We start from the raw sequence: 16,178 nt of genomic DNA, 5'->3' as shown, positions 1-16,178 counted from the left end.
TGCCCAGGGTAAACAGCAACTAGAAGGCTGGCCCGCCCAACCCCCGCCATGACACGTTGTTGAGGAGAGTCTGCCAGGGTAAACAGGGTAAACAGCAACTAGAAGGCTGGCCCGCCCAACCCCCACCATGACACGTTGTTGAGGAGAGTCTGCCAGGGTAAACAGGGTAAACAGCAACTAGAAGGCTGGCCCGCCCAACCCCCGCCATGACACGTTGTTGAAGAGAGTCTGCCCAGGGTAAACAGCAACTAGAAGGCTGGCCCGCCCAACCCCCACCATCACACGTTGTTGAGGAGAGTCTGCCCAGGGTAAACAGGGTAAACAGCAACTAGAAGGCTGGCCCGCCCAACCCCCACCATGACACGTTGTTGAGGAGAGTCTGCCCAGGGTAAACAGCAACTAGAAGGCTGGCACGCCCAACCCCCGCCATGACACGTTGTTGAGGAGAGTCTGCCAGGGTAAACAGGGTAAACAGCAACTAGAAGGCTGGCACGCCCAACCCCCACCATGACACGTTGTTGAGGAGAGTCTGCCCAGGGTAAACAGGGTAAACAGCAACTAGAAGGCTGGCCCGCCCAACCCCCACCATGACACGTTGTTGAGGAGAGTCTGCCCAGGGTAAACAGGGTAAACAGCAACTAGAAGGCTGGCCCGCCCAACCCCCACCATGACACGTTGTTGAGGAGAGTCTGCCCAGGGTAAACAGCAACTAGAAGGCTGGCACGCCCAACCCCCGCCATGACACGTTGTTGAGGAGAGTCTGCCAGGGTAAACAGGGTAAACAGCAACTAGAAGGCTGGCACGCCCAACCCCCACCATGACACGTTGTTGAGGAGAGTCTGCCCAGGGTAAACAGGGTAAACAGCAACTAGAAGGCTGGCCCGCCCAACCCCCACCATGACACGTTGTTGAGGAGAGTCTGCCAGGGTAAACAGCAACTAGAAGGCTGGCCCGCCCAACCCCCGCCATGACACGTTGTTGAGGAGAGTCTGCCAGGGTAAACAGCAACTAGAAGGCTGGCCCGCCCAACCCCCACCATGACACGTTGTTGAAGAGAGTCTGCCCAGGGTAAACAGGGTAAACAGCAACTAGAAGGCTGGCCCGCCCAACCCCCGCCATGACACGTTGTTGAGGAGAGTCTGCCCAGGGTAAACAGCAACTAGAAGGCTGGCACGCCCAACCCCCACCATGACACGTTGTTGAAGAGAGTCTGCCCGGGCCATTCTTTCATACGAGGAAAACTATTATTTACACTTTAGGGAAACCACTGGAGACAAAACACTAAACTGGAGATAAAACTCTACAGCTTTCTGGAGAAGCAATACTACTGACTAGGCCTGTCTGGGGTTAAAAGGACATCTAGAGAATCCTTCTGGACTGGGGTTTGGGAATTCTGCAGATTCATGGAAATTCTGCATATTTTCCAGCATATCCCCGGAATACAGACAGTAGTTGTGCTTCTGGGCATGGTTGACATGAACTGGACACTTCCAATTCAGTGCAACAAAACTGTTGTTCTTCCGTCAATAACCATAGAACGCACTAGAACAGGAATGTCAAACTTTCAATTAAGACCTAGGTGAGATGGAGTTCTTTACTAGTTAGTGACCTTAATTCCTCAACCAAGTACAAGGGTGGAGCGAAAACCTGCAGACACTCGGCCCGCCGTGGAATGAGTTAGACACGCGAACTAGATCTAAAGCAGTTCACCTACCATGTACATCAGGATGTCTCTGATCATGACCATCGCTGTCTGGTGGTCGTTCCACGCTTGATTCAAAGTCTGCAGAAAGTTATTGTTTAACGAGTTTAGGACATCTTCCCGTACCTGCGGAAAGACATAAAATAAGTACTGAAAGTCTTAGTGAAGATATAGCTTCTGTCTATGTTGAAGTTGCCTGTAGACACTGATCCAAGGCAAAAACATTTGAGATCAGTGTCTCCATTTTTGGAGTTTCCAACCTAATGGTGTAAGATAGGAATGAGATTGAATGAACCGATCCTAGATCTGTACCTATGGGCATCGTCTACCCAGGGCTCTGTGTTACAACAACTGGAGACTGACAACATGTGGACATACAGGTTATGACCCCAGCTATCTGGCCTGCTGAATGCTAAATGTTATATTCATGAGAGAAGGCGATGCCAAATACTAAATTCCAGTGCAGACCAGCAGGTGGTTCATATGAATTAGCCTAGTCCCCAGACAGAATACACTGCTACAGATCCCATACTAATCAATCACAAGAGTTTTATCAAGTCTGTCTGTCTGGTTCTGTTTTGAGTGTGGTGACTTTTCATGTAGGCTATATAGCTCTGATCTATCATTCGTCTATCTATATTTTAGCTGAACAAGGGATTGTTTCATTGTGCGCTGCACTTAATTTGCAAACTGGATTGCACTGTGTTGTGTGTGTACAGGTGCTGATTTTGCATATCAAATTGTGTCCGTTAAAAAAGGTAAACGTTACAGACAAGGCCAGGAGTTTCTCTTGACCACATGGTCACGTGACCAGGAGAAACTCCTGGGCCTAATTCGCTGTGAAAGTCAACACCTATTCCGATTTACCCAGTCACAAATTTTGAATGGGATTCAAGATTATATCCTCAAATTCATGAAAGTGCAGTCATTTTCACATGCTTTTGCTCTTGAAGACCATAAAAACCAAACTACAAGGCATGAGGGATGGTCACTTTCACAGCGTATTATGGGAAATGATTTATAGAAGATAAACAGCGGTGCATTGTGGGAGGCGTAGTCCTTTACTTTGTTGACGAGGTGCTCAGTGACGACCTCGCGCAGGCCCGTGTAGAGCTTCTCGCCATGTTTGTGCAGCACCATGGTGTAGGCGTTCCTGTAGAGCTCCTCGAAGCTCAGCCCGCTGTTGTTCTTCCTCTGGATCTCCTGGATAGCGTTCTTCAGAAGGTCCCAGATATTGTTGACATACTTCTCATCCATTGTCATCTAGGGAGAGAGAAATCGGACACAATGAAGAAACAATGACAATGGAACAGTTCAACCCTTTTCACCCGTGTCCGTTCATTCTTAGTAAGGATTGTTTCCTCATTCTGCAAATCTGAACAGATGACATCTTTGTCAATTGATATATGACAGCAGTGCATAGATGTTGGTAATTCATTAGAGGTTGCTATCGGGTTAGAACAATGATGCAAGTTTATAAGGATCTTACAGTCTCATTAAAGTTGTTTAGGTATGGCTATGATCGACGACTCACCGACAAGCTGGCCCTGCACCTAGTATGCATTTTTGTGATTTGCGTGAGGATTTGAAGCCTTAACTTAAAAATGTTCTAAGAGCTTTCTTTGATAAACCACAGGTGGCAGCTAGGGCCTAAAACTTGAGTGACAATAACATGAAAAACAAAACAGTCAATTATGACTTCACAGTGACTCAATCATGGCAGTTGAAACATACCTTGTCTGGACACATTTGAAACAAAGAGACAACACCATTGGCCTATTATTAGGGATGTCTGTGTTTCTCATTGGTAGAGAGAAGGTAGGAGTTGGTCCATTAGAAAATCTAGTGACTAGGCTAATTGTAGTCAGAACATCTGTATCAGGCCTATTGTTGATGGTACAACACACAATAAGTTAAATACAAACAATAATATATTTATTTAAGTTAGGGATTTTCATTATACAGATAATCTCAAAGACGCTTAAAAACAAAAGTACATGTAGTTGTTGGGCCGGACAATGGTCATCAACAGAGGCTGACGTGTCCAGGTCACATCCCCTCCGGTGGGTTAGAAATAGCATGAATGTCGGTCTAAGCCTAGGTGTTTAAATATTTGAAGTATTGGTAATTATCAATAGTAGAACGAGTAGGGTGTACATAGCAGTAAATTATATATTTGCTTGCGTTAGCCTACATGATCATAATCTATGACATTATTAATGCAGATAGGGTCTATCACTACAACAAAGTGAACAAACCAGGAGTTGTTATGCTAGCCTGTCTGTATAAACACATTAATTAATGAGAGAATTTGTTATGGGAAAGTATTTTGTCTTTCCCTAGGCAGGTGCAGAAGAATGGAAAATTCCAAGATGAGGCGAGGGGAAAAAAATATGCGGACAATACATTTAAAAAAAAAAAAAAAATCACCTACAGATATGATTCTGATTAAAATTCATGTGGGCACAGCAGAGGTGCCAAGATGAGTCAAGTCTTTTTGCCCCATAGCTTATTAGTATGACAAAAGCTTAGCTAGCTATCAAACCCTGTCAAGATGTCCATTCTTTTGGCCATTCAAACCTCAGGGATCCCGTCACCTGACCAGAGAGCATATTAAAACAGTCAAAGAGTTTAAAATGAGCAAGAGAGAGGGCCATGCCATCAAGTCATTATTCTACACTGAGTGCCCCCCCCACTCCACAAAGTAATTACATCATCTGTTTTATTATATTGGGGCCAACAACTGAACTGAGGGGTACAGGATGCACCAACATGTGCAAAGGGGAAAACTGCCTAAATAGAATCCAGTTCTTCATGGAAGTCTAAATTAAAGCCTGCTCAAGCATGCAGACATGCAAGCAAACACATAGGCCCCAAACACACACACTACACTGAAAGTCACTTTGGTGGGCCTAAATTTGGAACATGGGCCTAATAAACTGGGGGGCAAGTAGTTGTGTAAGATGAAAAGCTCATCCCTTCTCCTGCTCAGTTATTATTAGGTGGGGCTGCTGCAGGTATGCAGGCAGACAAAACTGCATATCCCATACCCTGGCTACTGTCCAGGTGCACAGACTGAGTGCGTGGTCACAGAAGCACTCGCACGGCCATTCCGCTGCTGTTATTCCTGCAGCATTCAAGCAGTCAGTGTAACACTGTGCATGTGTGTGAGATATTCAGGGGATGAGAGAGTACATTTCTGTCTAAGCCCAGGGCCGACTGCAATGTCATTCCTTCACACATACAGCCAATGTCTGGCATCCAACAATGTAGGGCTGCTCTCATAAAAAGAGAGACTAACGTTAACTAACTAACGTAGAGCAATCGGTATACATGCTTAGCTAGTTCTGCAACATAGTCAGGCTAAATATAGCCATGCTAAATATCTACAAATCGTGACAGATTATTTTTTTTTTAAACACTGACAAATTAGTTTATAATCTCTGGTTATACCCTTTCTGAGTTAGTAAATTAGGCCTACGCTACAGGCAATTTTTACGGGTGGGCAGTTGGCTACACAGCTAAGGAACTAGCTAACGTTAGCTGCTACCTAGACTAGGTCCTGGCTAACGTTAGTATGTTAGCCGGTAGCTTACTAGCTAACGATAGATAGTTGACTTAAAGTTTAGTTAACCAGGTAACTAGTTAGTTACCAAGCTAGGTTTCTGCTAACTAGCTAATAAAGTTAGCTGGCTGCCAATGTATATAGCTAGCCAACAACCTAGCTAGAAACTAGTTTGTCAGCAACACCGCAAGTTAGCTAACGTTTGCTAACTAATAGTTAGCTAGTGGATATTTTCCAATGTGCACTGTACAAATAACAGAAACTTATCGAATCAAAGTTAGTTAGCAAACTAGCGAATATGAATCTACGCAACACGAAGCTAATTTAGCTAGGTTGTTGTTAGCTGACAGTGACATTTTCAAAGTATATGTTTAGCTAACTAGCCAGGCCCGTCTTTAGCAAATTACATCCCCAGTGCTCGCGTCTCAGCGTACCCGGCTAATACTTACAGGAAAGGCTCTTATCCTCATCTTGGTGTCCTTCTTGACGCCGCCTTTGAGGTTGGACATGATTAGTTAGTACGTCCGTCTTCTCTACGTTATCATGAAATACTATTTTAGGCTGCAACAGGGATGCCTGCGAATGGAAAGTGGTAAAGATCCCCCTCGACCTTCCCCTTGGGCTTGGGTCCGTCTCTCTGCGCTGTTGTTGTCACTCCTCTTCTCTCAATTTTTGCCTAGCTTCTCCTTGCAGTGATGGCGGACAACAAGCTTCTACAGGGCAGTGGTAACAGCGAACCGAAATCACGCGAGATGAACCATGGAAAACATAATATTGCAAAAAGATATAGCACGTTCATCCTCATTCCACCAGTTGGATATATATCCAATTCACTTTAACCCAGTATCAAGTCTGGACAATGTATGTGTATACAGTCTATTCAGTTCATATCATATTGCATTTTATCAGGTGGCCAAAATTGGAGGTGACATTGATTTTTTTTTAAATATTACACAAACGTGCACATTTCAAAATCTAGCATTCTTTCTTTGTGCTCACTAGATACTTACCTAGCTACATAATTGAGTAGTCAGTACTCATGCACTAGGCCTGTCAACTATGATGAGTTGGCCAATACAGTCTCACTCACATGATATCCATGCTGTTTTGTTATTTAAATACCAGTGTGCATGAACACATTAAAGCCAACAACATGACACAGTGCTAATGTAAACAAAGGGATATTGTGATGTACTCGTCCTAATAGTGTGACAGGGTAGGAACCATAGTATCTGTCCCTTTAAGGAAACACTTAGTTACCATGTGAAATGTAGAAAAACAACCCTTTTTTTCAGGTAGGCTTAAAATATTTTGTCCTACAGGTCCTGAGAGGTAATTGTGATTTGTTGTTTCTGAACCCGCCAAGTGACTGTTAAAGTAAATAAAGGCCTATGTGTGTTATTTACTCTTATTGCCTAGTCTAACTGTTATTTACTGTTCTCTTATTGCCTCCTAGTCTAACTGTTATTTACTGTTCTCTTATTGCCTCCTAGTCTAACTGTTATTTACTGTTCTCTTATTGCCTCCTAGTCTAACTGTTATTTACTGTTCTCTAATTGCCTAGTCTAACTGTTATTTACTGTTCTCTTATTGCCTCCTAGTCTAACTGTTATTTACTGTTCTCTTATTGCCTCCTAGTCTAACTGTTATTTACTGTTCTCTAATTGCCTAGTCTAACTGTTATTTACTGTTCTCTTATTGCCTAGTCTAACTGTTATTTACTGTTCTCTTATTGCCTCCTAGTCTAACTGTTATTTACTGTTCTCTAATTGCCTAGTCTAACTGTTATTTACTGTTCTCTTATTGCCTAGTCTAACTGTTATTTTACTGTTCTCTTATTGCCTCCTAGTCTAACTGTTATTTACTGTTCTCTTATTGCCTAGTCTAAATGTTATTTTCCTGTTCTCTTATTGCCTCCTAGTCTAACTGTTATTTTACTGCCTAGTCTAACTGTTATTTTACTGTTCTCTTATTGCCTCCTAGTCGAACTGTTATTTACTGTTCTCTTACTGCCTAGTCTAACTGTTATTTTACTGTTCTCTTATTGCCTAGTCTAACTGTTATTTTACTGTTCTCTTATTGCCTCCTAGTCTAACTGTTATTTTACTGTTCTCTTATTGCCTCCTAGTCTAACTGTTATTTGACTGTTCTCTTATTGCCTCCTAGTCTAACTGTTATTTTACTGTTCTCTTATTGCCTCCTAGTCTAACTGTTATTTTACTGTTCTCTTATTGCCTAGTCTAACTGTTTACAGGTAGGTTATGTTTGTCACTTGTTGATCTGTTTTTTGTTTTGTAACCTGTAGTCCTGTGAAAGCACTATTGCACTTCAGGAAGGCACTTCGATCAAAAAAGCCTTTTGTGTAGGTGTTTTGTACTGTTACCCATTATTACAAGGAAATCTCTACCTTGAACCTTTAATAAACTACTTGTCCCCCCCCATCAGACTGTTTCCCTATAAATGGGCCTGGAACCTGTTGTTACTGTAGGCCTAAATATTAGGCTACATCTAGATATTACACTAGGCCTTATACAAAATCAGATGATGAAATGAAAATGGAGACGGTGACATTTTAAAGAATTACTTTAATTATTTTGGCTATGCACAAAAATAATTGTGTTACAATTACTGTTGGTATTTGCTCAGAGAATTAAAGTAGCCGGTGCTGGCTACATTCGTGAAAATAAGCCTCCACTGCAATACAGCAAACACCCACAAGAGGGTAACGTTGCACTCTTATCAATCCAAGGCTATAGTTATTTATTTTTTAATTTTTTTATTGAACCTTTATTTAACTAGGCAAGTCAGTTAAGAACAAATTCTTCTTTACAATGACGGCCTACCAAAAGGCAAAAGGAAAAAGGCCTCCTGCGGGGACGGGGCCTGGGATTAAATAAAAAATAAAATAAATAAATATAGGACAAAACACACATCACAACAAGACGAGGGTCAGGCGAGGGTCAGGTGATAAACGGAAAAACAAAGTAAATGTCACCCTTCACATGTCACATTATGCTGTCCAGTGTCCACCGTGCCTCCGTCAGAGGGCTATTCCATCTCTCTCTCCCTCTCTCTCTCTCTCTCTCTCTCTCTCTCTGCACCATGGTCACATTAAAATCTCCTGGGTCGATGATCGACCAAGGACTGGAAGATGGAATATCTTCTCACAGTCATGACGATGCTCTCTGAATAAGGCAATAGACAGATTGTAAAATAATGTTGTATAGCCAAATGCATTGCATTATCCCATGTATTCTTCACATAAGGCTACAAACCAAAAATATAACTGCAAGCAGCAGTGTTTACGGGATGACAGAAAGAACACAAGATCAGTTGGATATAACAAAGCAAGCACATCATGTAGGAACTATCTTCCTTTATGTGAAAGCATTACCATGTTTATCTTTCAATACCACAAGGATGACGCAAGTGAAGTACAACATTTAAAAAAATAATAATGCATGAAATGAAATGTATGCATTCACTACTGTAAGTCGCTCTGGATAAGAGCGTCTGCTAAATGACTAAAATGTAATGTAAATGTAAGTTTTGTGTAGTGCTGTAGGATGCAGCAGGTAATCATTCTGAAAGTCATTACTTAATGTATTGAGGTTATATATGAATATTTATATGTATACTGCATATATATATATACACACATATATATAAATATATATATATATACACACACACACATACATATACATATATATATATATATATACATACATACATACATACATACATACATACATACATACATACATACATACATACATACATACATACATATATGCTGATTGCGCAAGCAGCAAGACTTCCAATTTCACATTTTCCAGAATAAAACATCCACTTTTCACTAAGTTCAAACCAATAATAGGGCTAGTTTATGTGATTATACAGATATACTAATCACAATAATTCACATTGTTTGTCTGCATAATTTAAATCTAACATTAATTTGCACGAGACAAAGTCCACTTGATCACTAGTTATTGCTCTAGTATCCTATGGTGCCACTGGTGCCAATGACATCTATAGTGCCACCAACTGGTCTGGTGCAGTCACTTTATAGTCACACAGCTTCTAAGGACATATACGTAAGGTTTACATACCAAATTTCATGGCCCCATGTCCATCGCTTCACTTCTTCTAGCCCTGCTGTGATATGGTGCCATCTAGTAGTGTAGGGTGGCTGACTTTGAATGCAGCAACTAATCAATCTCAAATTCATTAGAGGCTAATTCATTGAGTCTATATACCCATTCTGGAGTCAATATGGTTCATGAGAAGAATCATTTTTAAAAGTATTTTTTATCATTGGCATATGTGCTTTTTATTTATTTTTATTTTTAATTTAACCTTTATTTAACTAGGCATGCTAACATGCATCTAGTTGTACAGTGCAGCTATATTTTAATGTAGCAACTATTCTGATGTAACGAGTCTAAATACAGAATCTAGGGTGAATCTTACGAATGGTTCATGAGGAAAAGATGATTGCATATGATTTTGAACATTAACATTAACATTACACGAACAAAGAATGAGTTAGTTAACTTTTTTATAATAATAACAAATTCAGTGTGGCTTATCTTAGGGATGTCCCTAACAGAGATGACAAGGTCAAGTTGATAGGCCACTGTGGAGTGGATTTTTTACATTTAAAAAAAACAACATTTTAGTCATTTAGCAGACGCTCTTCTCCAGAGCGACTTACAGTAGTGAATACATACATTTCATACATGTTTTTTTTTTCCTGTGCTGGCCCCCCGTGTGAATCGAACCCACAACCCTGGCGTTGCAAACACCATGCGGTGCAAACCCCATGCTCTACCAACTGAGCTACAGAGCTACAGCGGTTTAAATTGACATATATTTTTGGGGTATTATCTCAAACTCAGTTAAGACATGTCCATGTGCCTACATTCCAAATTTGATGTAATTTGGTCCTATGGTTCATGAGAAGATTTTTATAGCATTTTTAGCATATTCTGGCATAGTGCGGCCATCTTTGAACTCATCAGCATTATTTTCTCAAACTTTTTAGGGACTATTGTGATGAGTCCAAAGACCAAATTTGGAGTGAATCTGTGACTTTAAGTCCATTAGAAGAAGACATTTTATGATTGTTTTAAGCATTAGCATTACAAGTCAAAAAACTGAATTGTCAGTGGTTTCCTTATTGTTCAAAGATATCAATGCCAATCTTAACATGGTTCATCATGGTAATGACTTTGATGACAAGATTCAAGTTGATAGGCCATGATAGCCCTGATTTCCTGATTTATCCCTAACTTAGCCATCTCTTAACCAATTAATTTAAGAGATGTGCCATGGGCCTACATTCTAAATTGGGTGTTATTTGGTCTTATGTTTCATGAGAATATGTTTTTAAAATGTTTTCCGAAATTTCCAAGATGGAGGAAAATCTATCCTGACGGACCTTATGGGTCCTTGAGGCAGATTGGTTCAGCATAAGGAAAGACACCTACATACAACGTTTCAAGTCTCTAGGTCAAACGGGCCTATAGATATGAGGGTTTAAGTGAGACTGCTTATAACAGCACCACCTGTAGGCCAATCGGTGCCATTCTTTTTCACCAAGTTACTCATGGCGTCTTGTTTCTGTGTGCCAAATTAGAAAACAAGTTACCAATCCCTGTTTGAGTTATTTCACCATGTCAAGGGAAACAAATGATAAGAATACAGAGAAAAAACAATATGCTTCAACCCCTAAAAACAGTGAGAAAAAAGGAAAACGTGAAGGGTTGACTCACTTTTGTATTCGGCCACTAATGTAGGGGCGGTAGTACTCCTTCTTAACTTGTTTCCAACTCTTCTCAGCCCCATGTTCTCTAACTCCAATTTCCGGATTTCCGACCGCATTTCTATGATTACCTGCGCGAGTCTCCGTTCGCTATCCATGGTGCTGAAACGACTGATTTATGTCCGCGCGTAAAGTGCCATTGGGACAAAATATCTAACCCTTAGCCACTTGCCTCACCTGACCTGGTAAATAGATATCATGCTCTCCTAAACTGTTTTCCTCTGTACATACACTATTTCAGTCACATGGTAGGCCTAGTTTTTCCTCCCCTCATCTCGGTTGTCAATGTGATTGTCGCGCGCGTACCCGGTTAGTGATCCATGTGGAGCAACGTTTTCTTCCTCTCACTTTTTTTTAATGAACAAAACAAACAATTACCCTGTCATCGCACCATTGATAACACAGCCACATGACGTAGGCCAACTAGTGTCATTTTCTTCTCTGAGACCCGATGCCGCCCACTTTCTCTGCGACAGTTAAATATTTATCCGTTCTGTCAACGTAAAGCAGCAATAGGCAATCTAGTACGGGTCAGTGACACGTAGGAAGACACTGCAACGTTGTGGTGATTTCATTGAATCACTTTCATTTTCTGTCTCTTGTTTACTGTCGTCTGCCATTCACCTGCATCTGTATTCTCTCCATCCGTTCCAGTCACTAAAACTAATTTGAAAATAAAATAAAATGGTATTTGTCACATACACGTGTTTAGCAGGTGTTATTGCGGTTGTAACGAAACGCTTGTGTTCCTAGTTCCAACAGTGCAGTAATATCTAACAATACACACAATCTAAAGTAAAGGAATGGAATTAAGAATATATAAATAGCTAGATCTACTTAGGTGATTCCTATACTAGAAAATGTGTATACTTTTATAGGCTTTTGTAGACTATTTTCTTGCAGGCCTAGAATGTCTCTATCAACTTTTGAAAGTTGTGAAAAATAGGGACCTTTACGTTAGATCTAGGTCAAAATGGATCCTTGAGAAGTCCAAAACATATTTTCCAGTTCCCACACTGCTATCCTTATCTGCTGTTACATACACTGAGTCTACAAAATATTAGGAACACCTGCTCTTTCCATGACATAGACTGACCAGGTGAATCCAGGTGAAAGCTATGATCCCCTCACCTGTTTAATCCAATTCAATCAGTGTAGCTGTAGGGGAGATTAGGTTAAGGTTAATTAAGTATTTTTAAGCCTTGAGACAATTGAAACATGGATTGTATATGTGTGCCATTCAGAGGGTGAATGGGCAATACAAAAGATTTAACGGGGTGTGGTAGTAGGTGCCAGGCACACCGGTTTGAGTGTGTCAAGAACCTCAACGCTGCTGGGTTTTTTACACTCCACAGTTTCCTGTGTGTATCAAGAATGGTCCACCACCCAAAGGACATCCAGCCAACTTGACACAACTGTGGTAAGCATTGGAGTCAACATGGGCCAGCATCCCTGTGGAACGCTTGACACTTTGCAGAGTCCATGTCCTGACAAATTGAGGTTGTTCTGGGTGTGCAACTCAATATTAGGAAGGTGTTCCTAATATTTTGTACACTCAGTGTATACAGTAGCCTATAAACACTGTAACACTGTATAAATGGCTTTCTTAGCTGCCATGTTAACACTTACATTGTATCGATGGCAATTTGAATTCACAGATATACCGTGATGAGATCCTGAGGCCCATTGTCGTGCCATTCATCCGCCTCCATCACCTCATGTTTCAGCATGATAATGCACGGCCCATGTCACAAGGATCTGTACAAAATTCCTGGAAGCTGAAAATGTCCCAGTTTTCCCATGGCCTGCATACTCGCCAGACATGTAGCCCATTGAGCATGTTTGGGATGCTCTGGATCGACGTGTATGACAGCGTGTTCCAGTTCCCGCCAATATCCAACAACTTCGCACAGCCATTGAAGAGGAGTGGGACAACATTCCACAGGCCACAATCAACAGCCTGATCAACTCTATGCGAAGGAGATGTGTCACGCTGCATGAGTCAAATGGTGGTCACAGCAGATACTGACTGGTTTTCTGATACATGCCCCTACCTTTTAAGGTGTCTGTGACCAACAGAAACATATCTGTATTCCCAGTCTTGTGAAATCCATAAATTAGGGCCTAACATTTTATTGTGTTTTTTATGTTGAATGACACATCTGGATTCAAAATGTATCACAATTAAATTCAACTTAATCCTAAACCCCTTTGATTATGCCCTCTCCCACAACAACATCCAGAGGTGTTCTACCTACGACATGGACCAGGACAGCATGTGAACTGTGCTGAGAGTTACCTGTGAGGTTTCTGGTACTACAAGTGCTACAGTGTTAACCCCAACGGTGTGTACAGCCAGAAGAGACCGTCTAGGAGGGACATCGGATTCCTCTGGTTGAGAAGAAGCTCTCTGAAGGCGTCGGGCGATTGACATGAAGATACAACCTGTAAGTCAAACAGAGTCTTTCACATTATAGTCATAGACATTACTGTGTAATATTACTCAAAGTAAGCAGTGATAATGTACTACAATGTAGGCCAGGGGTGTCAAATTCATTTTGCCCCAGGGGCCGCATTTGGTCTTCACCGAGGTCCAGAGGGCCACACCTAAAATGTATTATATTTCCTTGAAGTCAAAATTTGCCAAAGGTAGTCCTCTGTCCATTACTTTTAGAATTTGTGATGCTTCCTGACTGTCTAGCTTTGTTCAATGAATGTTAGCTAGCTGTATGACTGTTAGCTTGCTGGACAGAGAGAAGAGACTATAGATGACTGTTAGCTAGCTGGACAGAGAGAAGAGACTATAGATGACTGTTAGCTAGCTGGACAGAGAGTAGAGACTATAGATGACTGTTAGCTAGCTGGACAGAGAGAAGAGACTATTGATGACTGTTAGCTAGCTGGACAGAGAGAAGAGACTATAGATGACTGTTAGCTAGCTGGACAGAGAGAAGAGACTATAGATGACTGTTAGCTAGCTGGACAGAGAGAAGAGACTATAGATGACTGTTATCAAGCTGGACAGAGAAGAGACTATTGATGACTGTTAGCTAGCTGGACAGAGAGAAGAGACTATAGATGACTGTTAGCTAGCTGGACAGAGAGAAGAGACTATAGATGACTGTTAGCTAGCTGGACAGAGAGAAGAGACTATAGATGACTGTTAGCTAGCTGGACAGAGAGAAGAGACTATAGATGACTGTTAGCTAGCTGGACAGAGAGAAGAGACTATAGATGACTGTTATCAAGCTGGACAGAGAAGAGACTATAGATGACTGTTAGCTAGCTGGACAGAGAGAAGAGACTATAGATGACTGTTAGCTTGCTGGACAGAGAGAAGAGACTATAGATGACTGTTAGCTAGCTGGACAGAGAGAAGAGACTATAGATGACTGTTAGCTAGCTGGACAGAGAGAAGATACTATAGATGACTGTTATCCGCTGGACAGAGAGTAGAGACTATAGATGACTGTTAGCTAGCTGGACAGAGAGAAGAGACTATAGATGACTGTTAGCTAGCTGGACAGAGAGAAGAGACTATAGATGACTGTTAGCTAGCTGGACAGAGAGAAGAGACTATAGATGACTGTTAGCTAGCTGGACAGAGAGAAGAGACAATAGATGACTGTTAGCTAGCTGGACAGAGAGTAGAGACTATAGATGACTGTTATCAGCTGGACAGAGAGAAGAGACTATAGATGACTGTTATCAGCTGGACAGAGAGAAGAGACTATAGATGACTGTTAGCTAGCTGGACAGAGAGAAGAGACTATAGATGACTGTTAGCGAGCTGGACAGAGAGAAGAGACTATAGATGACTGTTAGCTAGCTGGACAGAGAGAAGAGACTATAGATGACTGTTAGCTAGCTGGACAGAGAGAAGAGACTATAGATGACTGTTAGCTAGCTGGACAGAGAAGAGACTATAGATGACTGTTAGCTAGCTGGACAGAGAGAAGATACTATAGATGACTGTTAGCTAGCTGGACAGAGAGTAGAGACTATAGATGACTGTTAGCTAGCTGGACAGAGAGTAGAGACTATAGATGACTGTTAGCTTGCTGGACAGAGAGAAGAGACTATAGATGACTGTTAGCTAGCTGGACAGAGAGAAGAGACTATAGATGACTGTTAGCTAGCTGGACAGAGAGTAGAGACTATAGATGACTGTTAGCTAGCTGGACAGAGAGAAGAGACTATAGATGACTGATAGCTAGCTGGACAGAGAGAAGAGACTATAGATGACTGTTAGCTAGCTGGACAGAGAGAAGAGACTATAGATGACTGTTATCAGCTGGACAGAGAGTAGAGACTATAGATGACTGTTAGCTAGCTGGACAGAGAGAAGAGACTATAGATGACTGTTAGCTAGCTGGACAGAGAGTAGAGACTATAGATGACTGTTAGCTAGCTGGACAGAGAGAAGAGACTATAGATGACTGTTAGCTAGCTGGACAGAGAGAAGAGACTATAGATGACTGTTAGCTAGCTGGACAGAGTGAAGAGACTATAGATGACTGTTATCAGCTGGACAGAGAGTAGAGACTATAGATGACTGTTAGCTAGCTGGACAGAGAGAAGAGACTATAGATGACTGTTAGCTAGCTGGACAGAGAGTAGAGACTATAGATGACTGTTAGCTAGCTGGACAGAGAGTAGAGACTATAGATGACTGTTAGCTAGCTGGACAGAGAGAAGAGACTATAGATGACTGTTAGCTAGCTGGACAGAGAGAAGAGACTATAGATGACTGTTAGCTAGCTGGACAGAGTGAAGAGACTATAGATGACTGTTATCAGCTGGACAGAGAGTAGAGACTATAGATGACTGTTAGCTAGCTGGACAGAGAGAAGAGACTATAGATGACTGTTAGCTAGCTGGACAGAGAGTAGAGACTATAGATGACTGTTAGCTAGCTGGACAGAGAGAAGAGACTATAGATGACTGTTAGCTAGCTGGACAGAGAGAAGAGACTATAGATGACTGTTAGCTAGCTGGACAGAGAGAAGAGACTATAGATGACTGTTAGCTAGCTGGACAGAGAGAAGAGACTATAGATGACTGTTAGCTAGCTGGACAGA

General features: G+C 41.6%; 1 protein-coding gene and 1 long non-coding RNA gene across 2 annotated transcripts in view; both read right to left on the bottom strand.

Moving 5' to 3' along the window:
• The window catches only part of LOC106569638 (cullin-3), a 53,328-nt gene extending 47,336 nt beyond the window's left edge, over positions 1 to 5,992 (bottom strand). Inside the window, exons 1-3 of the mRNA XM_014141192.3 lie at positions 5,717 to 5,992; positions 2,768 to 2,965; positions 1,715 to 1,828 (exon numbers count right to left, since the gene is read on the bottom strand). Coding sequence (XP_013996667.2) covers positions 1,715 to 1,828; positions 2,768 to 2,965; positions 5,717 to 5,776 — 372 coding nt within the window. The 5' untranslated portion in view covers positions 5,777 to 5,992. The remainder of the gene's footprint in view (positions 1 to 1,714; positions 1,829 to 2,767; positions 2,966 to 5,716) is intronic.
• A 1,842-nt stretch (positions 5,993 to 7,834) lies between these two features.
• On the bottom strand, positions 7,835 to 11,565 carry LOC123726707 (uncharacterized). Its single transcript, XR_006758826.2, has 2 exons — positions 11,048 to 11,565; positions 7,835 to 8,452 (listed from the first exon to the last, which is right to left on the bottom strand). It is a non-coding gene; the product is annotated as an uncharacterized LOC123726707 (long non-coding RNA).
• Between the last annotated feature and the right edge of the window lie 4,613 nt (positions 11,566 to 16,178).

Source organism: Salmo salar, chromosome 14 (assembly GCF_965601325.2).
Source record: "Salmo salar chromosome 14, fSalSal1, whole genome shotgun sequence".
Taxonomy (NCBI): Eukaryota; Metazoa; Chordata; class Actinopteri; order Salmoniformes; family Salmonidae; genus Salmo; species Salmo salar.
This window is presented reverse-complemented; position numbering and strand designations above follow the sequence as displayed.